Source organism: Embiotoca jacksoni, unplaced genomic scaffold, assembly GCF_022577435.1.
Source record: "Embiotoca jacksoni isolate LCO1_2020_lvr unplaced genomic scaffold, fEmbJac1.0.p SCAF_15, whole genome shotgun sequence".
In the NCBI taxonomy this organism is placed as follows: Eukaryota; Metazoa; Chordata; class Actinopteri; family Embiotocidae; genus Embiotoca; species Embiotoca jacksoni.
Window position 1 is genome coordinate 13,960,698 of NW_027185285.1, and position 21,561 is coordinate 13,982,258.

General features: G+C 44.0%; 2 protein-coding genes and 1 long non-coding RNA gene across 3 annotated transcripts; 1 reads left to right on the plus strand and 2 right to left on the minus strand.

Annotated features, from left to right (window-relative positions):
- Positions 1 to 1,007: 1,007 nt before the first annotated feature.
- Positions 1,008 to 15,077, minus strand: recql5 (RecQ helicase-like 5). The gene is made up of 19 exons (XM_069149749.1): positions 14,937 to 15,077; positions 14,645 to 14,766; positions 13,993 to 14,514; positions 13,238 to 13,334; positions 13,037 to 13,148; positions 12,797 to 12,959; positions 12,629 to 12,711; positions 8,163 to 8,381; positions 7,979 to 8,075; positions 6,403 to 6,439; positions 6,257 to 6,315; positions 5,901 to 5,971; positions 5,686 to 5,779; positions 5,411 to 5,596; positions 4,611 to 5,269; positions 4,476 to 4,521; positions 3,528 to 3,734; positions 2,764 to 2,836; positions 1,008 to 2,673 (listed from the first exon to the last, which is right to left on the minus strand). The coding sequence occupies exons 1-19, from the start codon at positions 15,031 to 15,033 to the stop codon at positions 2,549 to 2,551; spliced, it is 3,069 nt and encodes a 1,022-aa protein (XP_069005850.1). The 5' UTR covers positions 15,034 to 15,077; the 3' UTR covers positions 1,008 to 2,548.
- LOC138198370 (uncharacterized) lies at positions 8,899 to 12,240 on the plus strand. The gene is made up of 3 exons (XR_011178263.1): positions 8,899 to 9,525; positions 11,436 to 11,554; positions 11,644 to 12,240. It is a non-coding gene; the product is annotated as an uncharacterized lncRNA (long non-coding RNA).
- Positions 15,078 to 15,866: 789 nt separating the features above from the next.
- On the minus strand, positions 15,867 to 20,758 carry LOC138198371 (uncharacterized). The gene is made up of 10 exons (XM_069149751.1): positions 20,625 to 20,758; positions 19,226 to 19,300; positions 18,686 to 18,784; positions 18,300 to 18,401; positions 18,064 to 18,198; positions 17,830 to 17,967; positions 17,680 to 17,731; positions 17,564 to 17,590; positions 16,846 to 16,872; positions 15,867 to 16,753 (listed from the first exon to the last, which is right to left on the minus strand). Exons 2-10 carry the CDS (start codon positions 19,283 to 19,285, stop codon positions 16,197 to 16,199), a joined length of 1,197 nt encoding a protein of 398 aa, XP_069005852.1. The 5' UTR covers positions 19,286 to 19,300; positions 20,625 to 20,758; the 3' UTR covers positions 15,867 to 16,196.
- Between the last annotated feature and the right edge of the window lie 803 nt (positions 20,759 to 21,561).

Genomic DNA, 21,561 nt, shown 5'->3' on the forward strand with positions numbered 1-21,561 from the left:
TATAATGTTTTAAGGTTCTGTAAGGACTTTACTGAAATAAATTGTGTTGACTGAATAAATAAAATGTAATTGACTTAAAATGAAGCCACACATCAAAACAAATTAAAAACCTTGAATACTCCATCCTCTCAGCTCTAGTTTGAATGTGCAGAAATGTAAAATACACTTTATTGTGTTTATTATCTATGCAATGATCACTGTCTTCTTTGCTGGGAAACAACCCGACTCTACATTTACCGTGTTGTATCTGAGGTAAGTGCAAACGTTTCTAAATCTCTACAACATACCAGCACAAAATCCAAATCATGGGCATTTTGAGAGGCGCGAACCCTTTTAAAGACCTAAAGGTAGCATTAAATACAGCATCCATTTTAAAGCCTTTATTGGGTTTGATGTTTTGCAAATATTGAAGCACATCCTACAGCTTCTATTTTAAAAGAGTAATCTTGTCACAAGTTGGTACTTATCTTTTTTACACCTTAACCCTATAGCTAGGTGTTTAGAAAAGTAGGCTATTGTTTCTTTATTTTATTTATTTTTGATTTTCAGGAGCTGATTGCTCTCTGGGTAGATCAAAGAAAATCACATGGTGGTTATTTCTTGCTTCTCCCAGTTTTGTCAAACAAGAAAGAGACATTGTGTAGTCAGTGGATTGTGAAGAAGGTGAAACCTGAAATCTGACACGGCTTTAAAGTTAACCTCCAGAGGCGTGGATGTGACGTAACAGACACGCCGGTCACGTTTTCATCAATCAATGTAATCACTTCCAATCAAATCAAAGCACATCTTGGTGTGAGTGCCCGGCAATGGCAAGCCTTAAATTACAAGGAGCTCCTGAAGGCAGCACCACTGGAGGTGACGTCACCCTACACTTGACAGCGTCCCCGGCAGAGACGTCTCCCCTCTCTTACCACCCCCCCCACCCCCACCACCCACTGCTCCATAAAGTTTAAATGTCCACACCAAGCGTTCATTTGTGAAGACAGAATGAGAGACGTCTCACACGGTTTCCTATTCAGCAGACTTTATTGTAAACATTTAGGAGCACAGAGTCTGTGGCTGTTTAGACTCCGCACAGTCCGGCCTCAGTGTCCATCAGTGTCCATCAGTGCTTCCAGTACTCTTTGGGTTTCCTCCTGACAGCGGAGACAGAAACTGGCCTTTCACAGGCACTAGAACAAAAAGAAGATTTCCTTCGTCGGAAACCACGTCGCTGAGAAAGAAAAACATCCCTCGACACTAATTCTCCCATTTCTAACGAGACGATAACGTAAAAATGAAATCGGTTCATATTACATACAAGAAAATCCAAACAAGACTGTTGTCCACCACACAACGTCCCATCGTTTGTCTCCATTTTGTTTGTACTCGGTTCCAGCAGTCAAAGACACAACGTGTAGCAGCAGGTGAATCCGTCTCTCAGCTCCCCAACACAGTCTGGTTTATGACCAGCATTAAAACATCACGTGGTTTTAAATATCTCATCCCCGTTCAAATCAGATCATGGACACGATTAACCGTCGAGCATTTCCACGCCGTGTTTCATGAAGCGCAGTTTGGCCCTCAGAGGATGAATCCCAGAGGATGAATCCCAGAGGATGAATCCTAGTGACTTCCTCTGATCTTTCCTGCAGCGCTGTGGTCAGGCTGACTTTTCCAAAACTTCCAGTTTATGAATAAACCCCTTTGTGTTGACTGCTACCTAGCTACTAGTAGCACGCCAACACACTGTGATACTGTGTTGGGGAACAACGCTTATATCGCTGATACCTGCTGCACCTTTTGTACGTTAGCGTGCTTGCGTGCACCTTTTCTTGCAGCAGACATTTGGACTCGTCACGGCAGGTAAAACACGGTCAGCACGAACTTAATTAAGTTCCGTTAAGTCTCCCCGTGAACCGTGACAGCGACCCAGGCTGAACATTTACAAGGACCCTGCGACCACAAATCCAGTTTTGTTTTTATGTCACCAATGACACTCGTGTTTTCCTGCCGAGAAGCCCAAATGTGAGCTGTGACGGAGATCTGTTGGCGTAATGCTCAAAGCACCACTGAGCCCACTTTACAGCTGTACAGGGTTTTTAGCAGGGCTGTAGACTTGGTGTTATTCATTCAAGGAAGTATTTGGTTTCTGTCCATTTCAGCTCGGTATGAAAATCAACATGCAGAGATGTAAAACATGGTTTCCAGGAAGTTTTAAGTGCAGACTGGTTTGAAAGCTTTTACTGTTTGCCCAGTTCGTTGTTAAATGAAGTCCTGCTGCTGCCTGGTTAAAAAAAACTCTGATGACCAAAACATAAAGTGTACTCAAGTTGGGAGTATGTGGGCTAAAACATAAAGAACACGCGTCACGTCAGCGTGCACACTGTTCTCCCTCGGCCCGTAACAGTCCTCGTTTTATTGCTCAGTTATTGACATAAGCTGCTATAACAGCAACCGGCCCCGAAAATGCAGAACAGCGGTCAGCAGGAAGCCTGAGGAAGATGAGACGCTTAGGCACTGACAAAGAGGAAGGGTCGGACCCTGAAAAATGGCTTCATTTCCCCCCTCATTCATTGTTCTCGGTGGTGTTCGAGCTGTTCACTCGCCTCAGGTGCTTCCAGTCCGCTTCGCTCTCACAGTGCTGGACTCTGCTGAAGAAGCTGTTGATGAGAGTCTTGGCTTCTGCTTTGACTGTGAACCCAGAGACTTGGAGTTAGACACGAGTCAACTGCATGAAGCAAACAAGTCGGTTTATTTATTGTTTTTTTCCCCACCGCTTACCTTGTTCTTTACCTCGACTCCTGCCCTGCGCAAGAAGGTGAGACAAGTAGCGAGCGAAAGACTTGAACAGCTCCTGCAAACAAACAACACAGCTCAGCGTGAACATCTCAGACAGGTATCATTCATGTTTGAAGAGAAGCAGCGAGGTGACGAAGTAGTTCCGACATTCGGGATAACAGCACAACCTGCTCAATGGGAATATTTAATTGGAATTTAATATCATATAATATGCAATATCGAGGTTTTTTTTTGTGTGTGGCTCCGGTCATCCGTACCGTAACAGCACAGGTAGTCGCGCACTTAAAATCTTAAAAATACACGACTCCGTGGATATATTTTTTTTCAGGGAATATCTTGCTTACGACCAGATTGAGCGAGCCGAGCAGTTTAGTGTTTATTCAGTCTGAGAAACCATTTCTAGAAAGCAATAAAAAAAAAAAAACGGACTGGATCTCGTCGCTGTTGCTAGGGTCGTTGCTAAGGGTCGGCCTACTTCCTGGAGTAGTAAACATTGCACACGTTAACGTTCGCTCCTACCGACGGGACTGGTCGTTATCCAGTGGTTAGTCCCACCCCACGTGTTGCCGTGGCAACGGCGCGCCCGCTACCAAACGGCGGTGTGTTTTGAAGAGTAAATTGCTCCTCGACATGAACATACTTTGATCACATATTTTTTTATTTCGATTGTAATTCGTTGTTTAAGCACGGAGGGCCGCATCACTGCCGTGCCAACCATCAGGTTAAACACCGCTTCATCCACACACCTTGTTGGCAAACTTCCCCCGAGTGTAGAAGGGGTCCAGATAACGGACCACGATGTCAGCCGCCTCCTTCAGCGTCAGGGCCTTCGGCGGCTCGGTGACCGGAGTCCTCTCCTGTACGTCGGGGTTGAAGGTTACTCTTCTGTCGGTGGGCCGTCTGCGCTTCGCCGGAGGACACGACTCCCTGCTCGCCTTCGCGTCGTCCGTTATCTGGACATGTTTCATTAGAAAAGTGCAATCACGTTTTGAGCCATTATAGTTTTGTACAGACGTGCATATATTTTATTATATCTACATATTTTATCTATTTTTTTTCGTCTTCTATTTATTCCTGTGCTGTTGAGGTCGCCTGGTAACCAACTGTCGCTCACAGCGTCACTTTTCTTCACTGTGATAACGGTCTGCTAATTCGTAGCTCATATTTTCACCTAAAGGGCGGACCAATCAGCGACCAGGGTCGCTTTTTAACAGCGCTTGTCCCGCCCCTCCTTCACTGTGATTGGACGGCTGGTGTCAGCGATGAGAGCAACTCTCTGTGAACTCCCGGCGACCATAAAAAAACAAACACTTGAACGTCCGGTGTTCGGCGCAGAATAGACGTTCATTAAAAACAACTTTCAAAAATGACTGTACTCGTGAAAATAACGCTGCGGTGGAAACTGTAAGTAGTTGCAGCGACGGCAGAGGCTCGGCCGGTTTCGAAGCAAGCTGATTGGCTAAAATTAACCGGAGGTCGACGCCCAGCAGGAAGGAACCTCTGCAATCAATTCTGTAAGGAGGGCGACCAGAACCAGAGTCACACAGTGAAACAGTGAAAGTGGGTCTGGTACGCACCGGGCCAGCTAAGAGGGCTGCTGCCAAACTAAATTTCGTTGTATTGTATTGTAAGATGTAATTATCAGTCACTGAGTGGAAGTTCAGCTTTAGGCTCGAGAAGCAGCAGAAACCTACCTCTTGAATCACAGGTGGGTCAGCCGGCTCTTCGGGTTCGTTTAGTCTGTTTGAGAGGGAAGAAAAAGGCAATTAGAGTTGATAGAAGATTTGTTCACCAAGTTTGGATCAAATGGTGCACTGAGGGTTTATTACTCTGCCGCAGACGTCGTCTCCTGTTGAGGTGTGTCAGGAGCCAGCTTCAAAATATCCTCTTCTTGCATGTCCTCTTCTTCCTCGCCAGGTATAACGATCACCTCAGCTTTACTTCTTGCTTTGATCACATCCTGAGTCCCTGATTCTACAGGACTTCTCTCCACTGCTTCCACAGCAGCAGGTGAGCATCGCGCCAGGCCAACATTTTCTTCCTGGATCACAGTGGGAGTGTGAGGCAACGTGGCGTCGGGTTCCTTCGGCGTCTCCGTCTCCGTCTCCTCCAGCCGTTTCTCTGTCGTTTGTTTCTTTCCAAAGTACTGGGAAATGTTGTGGGAACTCTTCGCCGCTTCCGCCAGCTTCTGCTGCTTCTTGCTCAAGGCTCTGCCTCCTTTACTCGGGCTGTTGGAGGAGGCAGCGACGGCGTTCGCTCTGGCTCTGATGGACGATGACACAGCCGCTGACGTATCTGCGTTTGTCTCTTTTATTCCGCCTCCGTTCCCCTTGTTAGCCGACTCTCCCGAGCTGTCGTTGAAAAATCCGCCGCTTTCCGTCCCTTTGTTGGAGACCGTGTCTAACGTGGAGGGTTTCAGCAGATCGTTGGCGATGAGGAAGGGGTTGGACGAGCCCCTCATGCCTGCCCCGACTCTCTTACGCTTCATCTGGAGGGAACATGGAACACAGGGAACATGTTTTCCTCTGCGGCCACACGACTCTACAATATATGCTTGTATTTTTCTTTTTCTGAAACTTTATAGAGAATAAGTAGGCGAGGCCATGAGTGGGTCATAAAACACTCTTACTGAGTAGATCTCTGATGCCGAAGTGAATCCCTGCAGCTCGTCAGTAAATGAGGAAGAAGAGGAGGATGCATAGTCTTTGACTTTTTCCTCAGTTTCTCTTGAATCTCTGCTGCTCGTCTTACTGCCTTCTGCTTCTGCTGTTTCCCCCCCTGCTGAAGCAGGTGCTGCTTTCTTCATGTCCGATACCTTGAAAATAAGAGAGGAGTTAAGCATAAAAATTCCAAATGCTATTGTAGCCCCCCCCACACACACACACACAAAGAGTCTGCAGTTACCTTCTTGAGGACAGCAGCTTTGTACAAGTTGGAGGACTTGCTGGCTTTGAAGACCTCGTGCTCGATGTCCACGGCCGAGTACAGATGGTCGTAACTGAGAAACAGAGCGGAGACGAAGGACAAAGTACGATCACTGAGAGGACCGTTGGTCATGTTTTTTTATTATTGAATTATGAAAAAGCACAAAGCCTTGAGGAGTAGGTGTGCATATTTACTTGAATGCATCTTCTGCCCCCTGCTGGCCGTGCAGCGCCTCCTGCAGGAGGAACAGGCAGTGCTCTCTGGCCTGAAACGTCACACAAACTTAATCATTGGTTTAAAATCTAAATTAAATAAACACGTCAGACGAATAATGATGACATGATGGTTGTGAGGCACATCATTAAGGGTGAGGAAGGTGTGCAGACATAATTCTGTTCTTTTACAAAATGTCTTTAAACTTAGAGGCTCGTTTCTTTTCAGGTCCCGTTTCACATCTCATGAGCCGAGAGTCCGTGTGTTCCTGCAGAAGTGTTGATGAACGCAGCAGGTATGAGGAATGCGTCCGCTGCGTTCATGTTTGGTCTTGTACCTTTACGGTGAGCCGGGGGATCTTCTGGTTGCCGGCCTCTCTGAGCTGGCAGTCAGCATCTACGCAGCGGGACAGGCTGGTTATACGACAGCACAGAGCAGCCAGGACACTCATTCATGACCGTTTTATGGCCGTGTGGATATTACCTGGCGGAACGAAGTCCTTACTCTGACTGCCGGTGCTCTGAAGAAACAGAAGTTCAATATTAGTTCAATATTCACCGAGACAAAGTCACTTACAGTCACACATCGTTCATCCGGTGCTCTGATCTACGTTTAGTTTTTTTTTTAGAGACGTGACACACTTCCTCCATCTCTGCAGCATCACCACTCACCTCCTCACACGTATGCAGGGATCCCGCTCGGAGCCAAAAATCTAATTCCCTGACTTTCAGACTAAAAAGCTGAAATTCTATGAACAGAAAAGCAAGCTGCTGTTGTGCTGAGCAGACAAGAAACGCCAAATTGTGTTTATTCCCATCAATTTACAAGCTCACAGGCGTTTACAGTACAAAACCTTTCACTACTTAAGCCTACTATACAAATATGATCTCACACAACGAGGCCTTGACACGCTTATGTGCAAAAGACTTGAGGCCAGCATGCTCCTTACTGTTGGTGTGCGAAGATGCTCCTTCTCCCATATTAGATAGATCTATAGTAGTTTTATAAACTTTACATTTAGCTTTTGTCATCTATTTTGTATCACTAAGTCTTTGAAGTCGTCCCGTTGAAGCCAAACCTCCTGAGATTTACACGTTCCTGCATGTTTGCCTCCTAATCAGCTACAAGAAAAGTGCTTTCCACTCGTTGACGAACAGAAAGAGAATAAAACAGGTAATACATGTAAAATAACGGGATAAAAAAAAAAAAAACAAGAAAATATTATATTTTGATAAATAGCAACTAAAAATGAATCATGCGAACAAAATTCCCTGATATTCAATGATTCAGCACAGACGTTCCCTGTATGGAAAAGAGTTCCCTGATATTTCCTGACCGGTGGGAACCCCGTGGCTGTGACATTGAAATCCGCCTTCACAGCCACATGAGCACATTTAAAAATGTTCCCTTCGCTTCAAAACCTCCTCATGTCTCCAGGAAAAGAAAACAGCTGCTTGAATTAAGTCAGTTAATACTCTTTTCAAATGGTAAAAAGTTTTCACAGCAGTATTAAAATGACCACAAAATATTCTTTACCCACTCCCACAGAATAATCCACCTCTCCAGGTGTCTGTGTATGCGCCCACTGAGGACACGGCTGCATACAGTGTAGTCCACCTTTAAGGCTAGAAGAGGTGAGTATTTATATATTTGGGGTGTTTAAATTCTCTCAATTGTCAAAAATAAGTCTTTCGTTTAAACCGACACATTTGAAATGAGGTTCTGAGTGTCACTTGCCATCATCGTGATTTATTTGCTATTTTTGTTCCGTTTTGAATATTTTCCAATCATGATATTCCTGCTTTTTTATTTTTTTTTAATGCTGCACTGTGAATGTTGGTCAGCCGCCACCTGGACCTGCTGAGGAATAGTTTCACTTGAATGCCAACTCCGCTGAACATGTGGAAGTCATTACACAAGGAGGGCCCCCCCTTCAGCCGGCACACAGATGCACTCGGGGCCGACACGAGCACTCGGGCTTGCAGTGGCTTTTCCTAATAGTTAGAAAATCGTGTAGACATGTGCAGAGAACATTTGTGTGTTGATGGTTCGGATTCACCTTCCGCATGTTCATCTGCTTCTTAAAGAGGTCAGAAAACTCCTTCTTCCTCTTTGTGGTATCGTCTTCGTTTATGTCCGATTCTTCTTCGTCATACCTGCAGGGCGTGACATCAGCGTTCATCTACAGGATCATCATTACGTCACATCAACATGTCAGAAAAATGCCACAAAATCTGTCCTGCCTTTCAAAGCCGTAACCCTTCTTCCCTCCTTCGTAGAGGTTCGGCTGGAACCCGAACGGGCCTCTGGGCTCTTTGCTCTGCGCTTCGGTCTTGGTGCTGAGTGCGGTCGCGCTCTCCAGCTGGGCTCGCACAGCTTTGGGGTTCCGACAGAAGTCGCAGGCCCCGGCGCAGTTCGGCGTCTTGTCCCCGAAAAACTTGGAGATGGTGGCATGGCGACAACTGATGGGAGGATAGGAGACCATGTTTTTTTTTTTGTTTTTTTTTTAAAGGCTATGTCTGTTGTGTAACAAGGAGGTAACACAGCTCCTGCAGTTTAGATCAAATGATGATTTGCGGCTGCACACAGTAAACATCTCCGCATCATACACAGACCATCCGGCGCATCATCGATCTATTAGCTGTTGTGTAACCGTCATGCACAAACATGATCAATGCTTCTGTTATGAAATATGTCGCCATTCTTCGTCTCATTAAATGCAAACTACAGCTGTCCTACAATAACAACCCTGAAGCCGACAGACTGAGTGACGAGCTTCAGCTCTGACTTCAATACAGCTGACGCACGGACGAAAATATCAAAACTTAAAGGAGTCCAAAAACCTTGAAACTGAAAAATAATAACATTCATGTTAAACTGGAGGTCACTTTTATTTTCTCTCAATACGTTTTCTGTTAATATCTCGACTTCTTATAACAAAAAGAAAGAAAAAAAAATGGGGCAACTCTTTTATTAGATCAAGAGTTATGTAACAGCCAATTTTCTCTCACACACACACACACAGAGTTGGAATCAGCCCATTAGACGAGCCACTTCAACAACACACTAACTACCTTGCTGGAAAGGGAAACGCTGCCACCTTCTCTCGTGAAACAGAGAGAAGCAGTCCCACCAAAGGAGGAGGGGAAAGACAGAAGAGGCACACAAAGACTGGCAGGCAGGACTGTCACAGAGAAAACAGCCTCTGAGGCAGACAAAGAAAAGCGAGGCAGAGAAGACGCAAACCGCAGAAGAGAGGAGAAGACTCAACGCAGGAAGAGATTAAAAGCAGCGAGACGAGAGGGCTTAAGAGCAGCGGACGGGACTCGATTCAGTCCGTCCAATCGCCGTCATCAGCACCTGTGGAGTTATCCCTCCGAACCCTAATCTCCGCCTGACAGCTGATCTCGCTCCTCCTCCGCATGACGCGCCGCGCGTCCTGACAACAAACTCGCACACCGGCGAACAAGACACTCAGTAGGCGACTCCTTCAGGGACCACATGCCCCGCTCATCACCTCCTCCTCCTCCTCCTCCTCCTTATCCTCATCCTTTGGTTTTGTAATTTCTGACAGTTGGTCAACAAAAACATCAACAGCTCTCACAGGTAAGTGTGTTTTTAGTGTGCAAATGCAGCGCGAGAGACGAGGCAACTCTGAAAGACTCCAGACCGGAGAGGAATGTGAAGAATGTGTTAATGAATATAGACTCATTGAGTGCAAACATACATCAGGGAAGTTTAAGTCGCCTGCTTCAGAAGTAAGGAGGTGGAGAAACTCCGCAGTTATACAAATGACGTTTTTAACAGCTGGACGTCAAAAGGAGTTTCTCAGTGTTTGCACACAATCTGTAAGTGATCGTGTTCATCATGAAACCCTGCAGAGTTTTTTTTTAATATAAAAAAAAAAGAAAAAAAGAAAAGAAAGAAAGGACACCAACAAGGTCTGAACATTCACCAAGAAATATCATTTATCAGTTGGCGGTCATCTGCAACGCTGACTTACTTTCTCCGGTGATAACAGTCTGCATGTTCTTAAAATATTTAACTTCTAAATGTTTTTTATGTGAATCCTGCTGTGATGAACTACAGATGGACCGAGTGAGTAAAGAAAAGTATTTTAATAGTTAAATTGGCACATGGTTGTTCCAAAGGCATAAAACAACACGCAAGCTTTCAGCTGCTGCAGTGTCACGTATGAAGTGTTGCTGTACGCAACAAGCCTGCAATAAATCCGTCCTGTGTGACGGCTGGAATATCAAGTTTGAGTTTAAGCTGTTTTAGAAAAGGGCTGACTCAGCTTCATGGCTTTTTTCCCCCAGTGGCCAAAAAAAAGTTAACCGACAGGTGTTATTAGGACATAATGGAGACTATGAATAGCATGTGCAGAGTAATCCAACACCTTGAAGTAGTTTTGCTATTTGATATAAAGACATTAAAAGAATACAGTATGTTGACGTTCTGGGAAATCTGCTTCTCGCAGTTGGTTAGCTTCACAATGCTAACGAAGAAAGTTCAGACTCTTGTTTAAGGTGTTTACGTGTCACGTGACCTTTTTTTTTTTTCTTTCAAGTTTTAAAAACAGAATATGATGTTTACGTGTGGAAAATATAACCAGGAGACTTTTTTCAGACCTAATTTTGAAGTGACAGATTTACTATTCTTTCTGAAATGAGGCTGTACACTTAAAATGTGTACAAATATGCATGTAACAGGCTCCATGTATGCTTCTTATCTATATTTGGCCTCGGGAACATTTTGTCTCCCGACAAATAAAGACGCTCCACTTTCCTTGATACCAGTTTTTCCTCTTCATGCAAGTTTACTGGGGCAAAAGAAAAAATACAGGGGGAGGACAAATTCTGAAAACATATTTGGACAATACATGAGAAACATTTTGCATGGGACAAAATATCTGTTAACCAGGTTTTCCCCCGATAACCCGTCTTATTATGGCTGGTATTATATATTCCCTCATATATCCAGTCTTTGTGCTGAGCTAAGTGGAAGCTAGATGACCGTGACATTAATCTCATTATCGCCACAGTGAGTAAACTCTCAGCAACAAATAGTTGACATATTTCCCAAAACGTGATCCATAACAATCAAATAAACTATATTCTATGAGGAGTTTGGATTATTCCACGCTGTTCTGTAATTCAATACGAACAATAACGTCTTCCAAAACTGTCAAAGCCACAAACTGTCACACCCATTTCAGCAATTCAGCAAGAGCACAGTAACTCAGTCAGCAGTAAATCAGATATCTCGACCCTCCACCATCACCCATAAACTCCACTACAGTGGATCCACACTGAGCACAGGAGGCTGGCGTCAGGAGAGCTTTCTGTTCCACACTTCAACACAGAGAGACTCGCTTCTTTTCTTGTTGTCAAATTGACTTAAAGTCGTCTCACCCACTCAGGGTGTCAGGAGCCAGCGGCGGTAGTTACATCTCAGTGACAAAGTCATACGTGTACATATTGTTCTGAGAGTCCGCCTCGTGTCTGCCTCTCTAGGATGGATGCCAAGGAAGAGACAGTGAACCTCCTGAAGAAGATATGGGCAAAGCTGCAAGGCCTTCCCGACGCCAACCCCATGGACCTGGGAGCTTTCTTCATCCTCTTAGCCTTCATCCGTGAGTCTCACCTCTTTCTTCCTACTCTTTTCTTATATTCTTTTCAAAGTGAGCTGGTCGTGACTCTGCATTTATCTGCCCTCCCACAGTCATGGTCGTGCTCATGGCAGTGCTGGCCTGCGTGAGCTTCTGCTGCTGCAGCTGTCGCAAAACCAAGGTGAAGGCGCCCGACGCCTGAGTAGATGTGCTTCACACAGCTGTACGGAGACGATCTGTCTGGACACTGAACTCTCTTCAAAGCGCCGTAGATGGTGTAAAACACCCATAAAACCCAACAACGAGCTTTTTGTGCAGCTTTCGAACACAATGAATCCTTTTAAGTGAATGCAAACTCATTCTGAAGAGTCCCGGATCGTGTAATATACCTGTATATACCTCTATATTTATAAATCATACAGGGTGTGTTTAGTGCCACTCAAGAGACCCAACCCTCCGACAACAAAGCGCCTGACAAGCACAGAGAAGGATGTCCTGAAAGGCTGCCAAACACACCTGCTAAAGCTGTCTGGCTTTCAGGAGGATCGACATTCTTTAGAGCATCCCTGCACTCTGCAGGTCAACAACAATGCCTGAGGAAAAACTCAGGGCCGACACAACTGGCTTTATTAGTGCAGGCAATGCTAAGAATGTACAGGGTTATTTACAGGATTGAACATGTGTAGAGGTGTTTAAAACATTTTTTTTTTTTTAAAAAGAACAACAAGTTGCACAGCGGGATATGAAGAGAAAAGCCAAATTGGTTTGTTAATGTTGTTTTTCTGAACCTAACTATGTGTCATTATTGAGGAATGAGAGCCGGCAGTTCAACTTTGAGTTACTACAGATGGCAAAGCAAAAGAGAAAAAGCGAAAGAACAAGTCTGCCCTCTGCTGGACAACACTGAAAGGGCCGGTTATGTTTTCAGGCATTGTACATACATACTGTAACTGAAGCTATGTTTATATATAAAACTGCATGTTAGAGCAGCAGGTGGAGAAGTTATGTAATGATGTGATGCTTTGACTTGACATTTATTTGAATGTAGTGAGCAAGAAGCAACTCTCTCTGCACGTGTGCACCGAATGCGTCTCTTACCTTTCTTGGACACAATATGACACCATGGCTTCAAAGTCTGTCATGGCCGTTTTGTCGGACTCCTTCGCAGTGCCACGTTTATTCTGCAGACAGGTACAAGAGATTTTTCACAAACCTGTCAAATGACCAGAGCTGCTTACGTCTAGAGTGCTCTGCTGTTAATCTGACCTGTTTCCGTGTGATCTCCTGGCAGATCAGGAAGTTCATTTGCTCCTTATCCTTCGGTGAGTAGTACGTACGGCAGGAAGCGGGCAGACCGTCTCTCCCTGCTCGCCCAGACTCCTGGTAGTAACTGGCCAGCGACTTGGCGAGGTTCCAGTGAGCTACAAATCTGCAGAAACATTAGCAGTGTTTAACCTCAAAATTATTCAGGCTAATGTCCAAAAGAACTCCAATGAATTGCCTTACCTGACATTAGCCTTATCTACTCCCATGCCAAAGCTGATGGTAGCAACGATAACCAGCACCTTCCCCTGCATCCACTCGTTCTGGGCCTCCGTGCGATCTCCTGCCTTCAAACCTGCGAGAGAAAAAGTCAAACTACTGGTGTTTTCAAATCATACACCCACACTCAAAATGTTAAAAAGTTAAAAAAAAAAAAAATCATACCTGCGTGATAAGCTCTGGCCGAGACTCCAAGCTTGGTCAGCTGGTAAGCCACAGTTTCACAGCCGTCCCTGGTCCGACAGTACACGATCCCACAGCCCTGTTCAGACAACAAGTGGCGTGAGGAAACCAGCGTCCTCACAGAAAATATGCTTATAAAACTGGTTATAATTCTTCTGTATCCACCTACATAATTTGTGATCAGAAGTTTATAGTTAAGTCCGGCTGCATCGTCTCAATTAAAATGATGAGCAGGATTTGAGTTTTGGCATCATGGCGGAGCAGAAAGTTGACAGAGTGACTCTTCGGCTGTAAAACAACCTGCTTTCAGCACACAGGTACTCTCGCTGTTGTAAACACTGAACCTACATGATTTCAGTGTAACTTACACATTAAGGAAGGTTGGAAATGAGGATTTATGTTCAAATTCTTTATATTAACTGCTCAAACATTGTCAGCAGGGTTTTCCTCAGGATTTTTTTGGTCCAGTATGGATCCTATGATTAACAGAATCAGAGGGCTGAGATAGAATTCAGGTGTCATGTTTTAACTGTATATGAAAAAAAAAAAAGACAATTATTGTCATCTGCCTGTGTCCTTTTATCAGAGATATCGTTTTATCTGAATATATGTTGGCTTATTAAAATAATACATAAAGGTATCATGGCTGTGGTAAAAATCAGGAATTTTTAAGCCTCATCATATTTGTCTCAAATCCACAAACTTTAAAAGGACTTTTGCGAGTCACATCTACAAACCTGACTATGAGAGCCGCTGTCCAGCGCCAGCGCCTTCTGAATAAAGGCATAGAGGTGGGCGTAAGCGTTTGGCAGCAGCTCCCTGAAGATCACGTCATAGTGCAAGTTACTGCGGAAAACAGGCGTAGCAAAAGACAGCAGCGAGCGCAGCCTCAGGGACTGAACAATGTCCTGCTGTACGTTCTTGGGTGCCGTTGCCGTCAGCGCCAAACAGGGAACTCCCGGTAGGCGAGCTCGCAGCTCACCCAGTTTGAGGTAGTCTGGCCTGAAGTCGTGGCCCCACTGGGAGACGCAGTGAGCCTCGTCCACGGCCAGGTAGGACAGCAGGCCGCGCGAGCACAGGCCTGTCAGGCAGGGCTGGAACGAGGAGGAGGCAACCATCTCCGGGGTGATGTAGAGGAGCTTCAGCTTCGGGCTGCTGCTCCCCAGGTCGGCCATGATCAGGCGGCGCTCCCCCGCTGGGATCTTGGAGTTGATGGAGCAGGCGGGGATGTCGAGGTCCCTCAGGTGAGCCACTTGGTCCTGAGGAGAAACATGGGACAGGAAACGCATAACAAGCGAGACTTGCACACACAATCTAATGCGTGTTGGAAGGGTTTGTGTCGCAGAAGAAGAAGAAGAAGAAGAAGAAGAAGAAGAGACGGACACCGACCTCGATGAGAGCGATTAACGGGGATATCACCAGAGTGATGCCCGGAGCCAGCACGGCGGGCAGCTGGTAGCACAGGGACTTCCCTGCTCCAGTCGGCATGCACACAAACACGTCCCTGTCACCTGCAAGGAGGACCACAGGCACCGGGATTTGATCTCTGACAACACGACGTCTGAGGGTTAATTCAGTCTCACATTTAAACGTCGGTTGAAATGTCCCGTTGCTATTAGCCGGCTAACGTCTGCATTAACAAAGAGAAAACAGCGGATAAACAGCCTGTTTCGTGACTTACCTTTGATGACCGCCTTGACAACATCTTCCTGTAGTTTAGACCTAAAGCTGTCAAAGCCAAAATTGTTTTTTAAAGCCTGTTTCAAACTTGTTGTCATCGTTTGTCTGTCTGAGAAGAACTAACATAAACCTCCTTGGCGCGGTCGCACACTGATTACGTCACTACGCGTCGCAAAATACAAAACAAATGGTAAAGATAGATAGGTAGATAAACGTTTTTAAAAAAAAAAAAAAAAAAAATTGGTCTGCAATTCATTCATATAGTCTATATCATTTTTACTTTTACATTTGTGTTAATGTGGTGAAAAAAGTTGTCCAGTTTATATTTTGCCGGTGTGTGTTGGAGGTCTCTGATTGGTCCAGCTGCTCCACTTTGAGTGGATCACAGCTGCTGGATAATTGCAAATGTGTAGAAGTATGTGGATTCACTCTGCTTATTCTTTTGTTCAGCCGAGGGGAAAGAAATCTGAAATATTTTACAAAATTAAAAGATACTTGTAAACTATATGTCAAAAGACCCCATCAAAAATACTGTAAGTCCTTCACTTAAAGTGTCATTTAAAAAAACACTTAAAACAGATTCTAAGAGTGTATTAATGATGCAAAAAGCATTTTCATGTAGGTGCTCAATATGGAGCTGATCTAAAATATCAACAGTGTATTTTCATATGTATACATATATGAAAATAATGTGTACATACATATTTTCATGTGTATACACATGAAAATAAGTGAGGTGATTTATTAGCCGTATTGATTGCAGGGTCAAAATTAATGTATTTCATGGTCTTGTTCCAACTATCTCTCTCCAAACTAAAGACTTGTCAATTTTCTTTCAGTGTCCTGTTATGTGATTATATTGATTATTCATTATGTCTGATGTATATAATGCAGGTTATAATGTCTAATCTACTAATGAACACACCAAAAATTAAGACATGGATTTGGTTTATTATAATTGTCAGAAGTGCATTCTTAGAGCAGGATTAATATTGCACGACATATAACATGAACGCTATTGGTTTCCTTTCAAATATATGAAAATACATTATGTTTGTGAGCGAAGGGTAGCGGTAGAGCTCTACAGTGAAAGAGTAGTAGCAACAATCACATTAAAGCAGCGGCAGCATACAGAGCAGTTTAATAGTGGAGCTATTCAAGGATATTGATGGTGTACATCAGGATTCCTCTGTGTGATTTTGGGTTGTTACACTTTATTATGATGTCTACTGGTTTTTAAAGGTAGAGGTGACATGGAAGTTTAACCCCAGAGGCAGGATGAGGAGCAGAGACACTGAGTCTTGGCTGCTGGAGACCTGATCACCAGATCCTTGATGATCTCCACGGTACCGAACAGTGGGAACAGCTTCTCATCAAAGCTCTCGTTATAAGTGAAAATGTGCAAGTGTCTGTCCACGTCATAGAAGGACAGCTGGCCGTTGTCGTAGTCGAGGTAGATGCCCACCTTGCGGGGGATGAGGCCGGGCGGCAGGGAGGTGAAGGGCACGGTGAGCGCCTTCAGCTCAGTGCCCCTCTCCAGCCGCAGGGTCAGGTAGCCCGTATCTGTGTTCAGGGACTTGAAGCCTTTCCTCAGGGCCGACTCTTTGGCCACGCCCAGCCGCCAGTCCCTCTCTCCCACCTCCACCTCCCAGTAGTGGCGGCCAGAGCCAAAGCCCTCCACTCCCACAGCACACCACCAGCCGTCGAAACGCTGGTGGTAGTTGGGGATATCTTTCCTCTCGAAGCCGCAGCGCATCCTCTTCTCATCGGTGATGAGCAGATCGGGGTTGGCTGTGTCCATATCCAGGCTCACCTCGACTACAGGGAGAAGTGACAAGGTTTAAAATACCAGGAAGGTTGAATAAAGAGAATCCTGACAAAAACTTTGATTAAACAAATTAAAATTATACCAGAAGCATCTGCGATCCAGTCCCACACTACAAAAAGAAAAAAGGAGATGTTTGTCTGACAGTGTAGATGAAACAACATGATGATGCTGCAGCTGGTTTTAGAGGATCAGTCCTGTGTTGTCAGTCTGGAAATACGGATCACTAATCAAGGACTAGTGGTGAAGATGAGAAAATTGAGAATAGAAATGTAATTGTAAATTGAAAAATGTGCATCACATACTGGTGAAGAGCAACAGTCCCTCCTTCAGGGCATTATCAGGATATTTCTGTGCATAGGAAACTGTTTTATGAAGAAGGTGTTACCTTGTATCACCTGATCTCCAAACTGTAGGTTGAACTGTCATTTTTTTGTCTTCATACATGACCTGTTTTTTTTGCTCTGGAGGTTGTTTGCCTGATGAGGAACTTGTAGATTGAAATGTTGCATTGATTAAAATTCTGGAAAGTTGAAAACTTCAAGCTCTCCATTTCCTCTGCATGATGATTGTGATTGATGTGATATTATGGATGTGCACACTCTTCACCATTTTAGCTTCAAACCAAACATTGAGCCGTGTGGATGTTTGAGTATTTGAATTTTTATTTTTAAAGCAGTGAAGGTCGACACAAAAACTGTGGCAAGCTGGCGCAATGTTCCTAAACCCAGTTCAGTGGTGCTATGAAACGCTAGTACAATCTGACTGTCTATGTGGATGCTGATTTATGGTTTAACACTCACCTGGCTGAGGGATGTAGGATATGGCTCCTGGAGAGAGATAATAACAAACACATTAGGAACTGACAATTTACAAATATAAAATAAAACTCAACTTGATTCTGTTTTGATTTACAAACCAATTTTCTGAGTCTTCTGCTTCCACAGGAGCCAATGCTGCGGTATGGTGTCCTGCAAGAGCAAATCAAGAATGCTTGACTGATGAACTGCAGGTAATACACAATGTGTTAATGTAAATATGCTCTGTGAGTTATAACGTCGACTCTTACCTTATCAGGTCGCTGTAACATTAAAGTCCACATGACCAGGTCCATAGCGGTCACCAGGTTGGGCACGCGACCCCAACGCCAGGCCGACTGCAGGTCATCCAAATTCTTTGCCACCGGTTCTCCGGGCCACACACTTTGCTGCAACGTGATCAGTGTGAATAAAATATGCACACTGAGCAAACTTATTCAGATCAGCTAAACAGGAAATGTTATTTGTATATTTGATCTTCCCACCTCAGGCTGAGCTCTCAGGTCCTTGATCCAGTTGAGGATCACAGTTTTGGCCTTCTGCAGGTCCTGTTCATTAATCATATCAGGCTGTTTGCACTTGTTCATCTCTGGCCAGCCATCAGTCTGCATCGGCCTCTTCTGCACACAGACAGATATTTCAGTGATTATACCTCTACACCTTAAAGAGGCTTAGTTATATTCTACCATTGTTCTTTCTTCTGGAAATGGATGATAAGCACCTTGCTCTCCAACATGGAGGCCCACTGCACAATGAAGACCTTGCAGAGAGATGTTGGCCAGGTGTCCTCCTGGTTCCAGATGTGGTCCAGGACTGATGATCTCTGCACAACAAAGAGGGAAACATGGGACTGGTGAAGGCAGAGACTGGGATGAAGATTTAAAAGACTCATTGCCTCTCTTTTGTGATAACAAATCTAAGTCAGAGTTGAATATTGTTTACCAGGCTCACATTCAAAGGTCCAACAAAAAGATGGTTTGTAAGATAAGAATTTGTTTGCTAATGATCTATAATTGTTTATAACACCCTCAGACCTAAAAGAATGCACTAAGTGATTCCAAACTTTGGTGCTGGTTCACTAGTTTTTCTTGTACACAGATGTTGTACCTGGCACACTCGGTTGAGGTCTCTAGCCAGGTCCACAACAAACAGCTGATCCTCATGCAGAGGCTCCTTCTTCTCCTGCTTCGCTCTCTTGTGAGATTCCTGTGCAGAAAATAACAAAATAAAGGATTTTCTGTGAGAAACTATTTGGAAAGAGAAAGAGCTTTCATTTAGAGGACATTAGTGCTGGTTCACAAGTGCTTTAGAGAGTAATAAGGTCAATCTAGAGAGGAGGCGGTCACTTAGCCTGATCAAAATGCACATCGTGGCCCCGATCCTGTCAGCAGAAAAGAAAGGCACCCCTCCCACCCCGACTCTTTGCCAGGATTCATCTCATCAACTGTGCAGAAAGTAGCTTTTCTTTTTTAAATTCAACCAGGAACAGATAAATGTGTGCAGTCATGTGTTCCTATAAAACATATTGTCATGTCAGCTGTCTACTTAAGCGTCAAGGTGACTCAAAAAAACCGTTCTGCCAAATGTGAAGCAGAGTGGAACATTAATCACACGCTGTTTTTATTAGAGTGATCAAAAATTTGTTACCTTGATCTTGGCCGTAAAGTTTTTGGCCGGCTCCACCATGAAGTGAAAACACTGCATCATTTTGGCTGGTCTCTCCTGCAGTGACACACATGAATGTTAATAAAATCACTCAACACACAGTACTACATGGTCATGAAATTTACTCACATTTAAGATTTATCTGGTACATTCAGACATCACAGCAACTTCAGGTTAACTTCCTGTTACTATTTCACGAGCCCGAATGAGTTATCTTTTTTGCTCTCTGAGAGGTAACACCGTCTGATCCCACTTCTTCTCTGCAGTCAGTGTCCTGTGAAGGAGGAGGCCTCTCAACTGGAAAACTGCTAATGTTTACTTCTGAAACAGCAGCACCTCATGCAATCATGAAACATGTGACTCCTTTGAGACAACATAGCATCTGAGTGGGATTACTTGTTAGGGATAAAGTGTCCTTGGCAAAAAAAAAAATGATGCACAAACAGAGTTAATAAAGTTAAATTATCTCAGGTGAGACACAATGAATGAGTCCACCACAAAGTCTTTCAGGAGGTCATAGATTAGAAGCAGAGACCAGCAGTGATCATTAACTGGAGCAGAATCAGGCAGTGAAAGCAGCAGCTAAAAACGTGACTGGCCCTGCATGCCTCCAGCAGAACGCCTCATCTGTCAGTCTGATCGTGTCCTTGGTGAGCCTCACTCTTTCTCCCTGTTCATCTGCAGGAAAATAAATGAGCTCGGCCTGTGTGTGGTTGGCACTGAAGCAGATAGGATAGGAGCAGTCTGAACAAGTTGTCATGTTGACCCAGACTGCGAATGATGTGGGTAAAAACAGTGACATATATAAAGCCTGCAGCCCAATGGAATATACCATTCATCCTCTGACAGAAATTTCTCTGCAGTGTTACTCAACATGGCCATGAACAGACGGGGTTAGGCCCAGTCCTAAATCACCAGCACTCAGGTATCATAGTACCTTTAAATATGCAGATAGTTTAATACAATGCTGATTGAAATTAAATACAAGAAACAGCAACATATTAAATCCGATAACAAAATACTGAAATATAAAAACAAACTATGGGAAAGGAAATAATCCATCAGGATTTATTCACGAGTTGGGAAAACATGACCAAGCAGCTTTTGCAGCTTTTGCAACGTGAGAGCGACCCAATTCGAGAGCAGCTGATGACTGCGCATGATGTAAACACAGACCTGCAGTGTGACTTTGCGGCAGATCTGCAGCACAGGTGCAACGATTCTCCTAAATACGCTGCAACGTGATTGTTCTACTGCCGTGCACGTAATAAAATAACATGTTTTATGCATTTATACTGGTAATGTCATGTAATTCTTCCCTGCATTGCGTCCTGCATTAACAACACGGTTGATCCTAACGCGTGCATAACACGCAGCTTACCTTTCTCCTCGGGGGTGTGATGAAGTGGTTTGATTGTCTTCTTGAATGAAAAGAGACTGCTGCTCGGTCCAAAGTCTTTGGCCTGTATGCTGCAGTGTCTGACCTTGTTTACCTACCAGACTGAAAGTCGGCTTATCGGGGTGTTTCGGTTTTTTCCGTCAGTGACGAAAGCAGCTCTCGAGTGGACAGAGCTGGCAGCCATGTTGGTAAGGACAGTTAGTGATTGAGTAACTTCTCTTTTTTTTTAGTGGCCTATTCCAGTTAAGAGTGATGGAAAGTAACCACGAAGTACGACTAATATTTTACTTACTTTGTAACTCTACTGTTATACAGAAGCAACTCTTGCCTTTTTATTCCAGTACATTCATTAACAGTCATAGTTACATTTCAAACAGATTAACCTGCCTAACAGTATATTAAACTGTTAAAATTAGCTTTACCTTGGCCAGATGCATTACAATGTTTCCTTCATGTAAACATTAGTAGGCCTTAAAAATAATCACAGAATAAATAATAAAAGAATAATTCTTCCACATTAAATAGGCCTACTTTTGCTTTAGAAATTTTAAGTCAATTTTATGACACATAAAATGGACATTTTGTTGGCATTGTCATTTTTCTACAGATTTCTCCAAAATGACCTAAGGGTTTGCATCAAATGTTGTATAAATCCAGCTATGGAGGAGAAATAAACAAACCCCTCTGTAAAAACCTTCAGAGTATAGATGAAAGTTTGCAAGTGCAACTGAAGTGGAGATAACCCCAACACAGAAAACACGAGTTTCCCTTGTTTTCCACATGGAACACATTTAATAACATGTATGTTTACCACATGTTGCAACATATGATAACATGGGACAATTATGTGTTATGAATTATGAATTATGAACAGTTTTCACAGTTGTTAGTAAAAAGCTGCTGCCATATACACCATAAA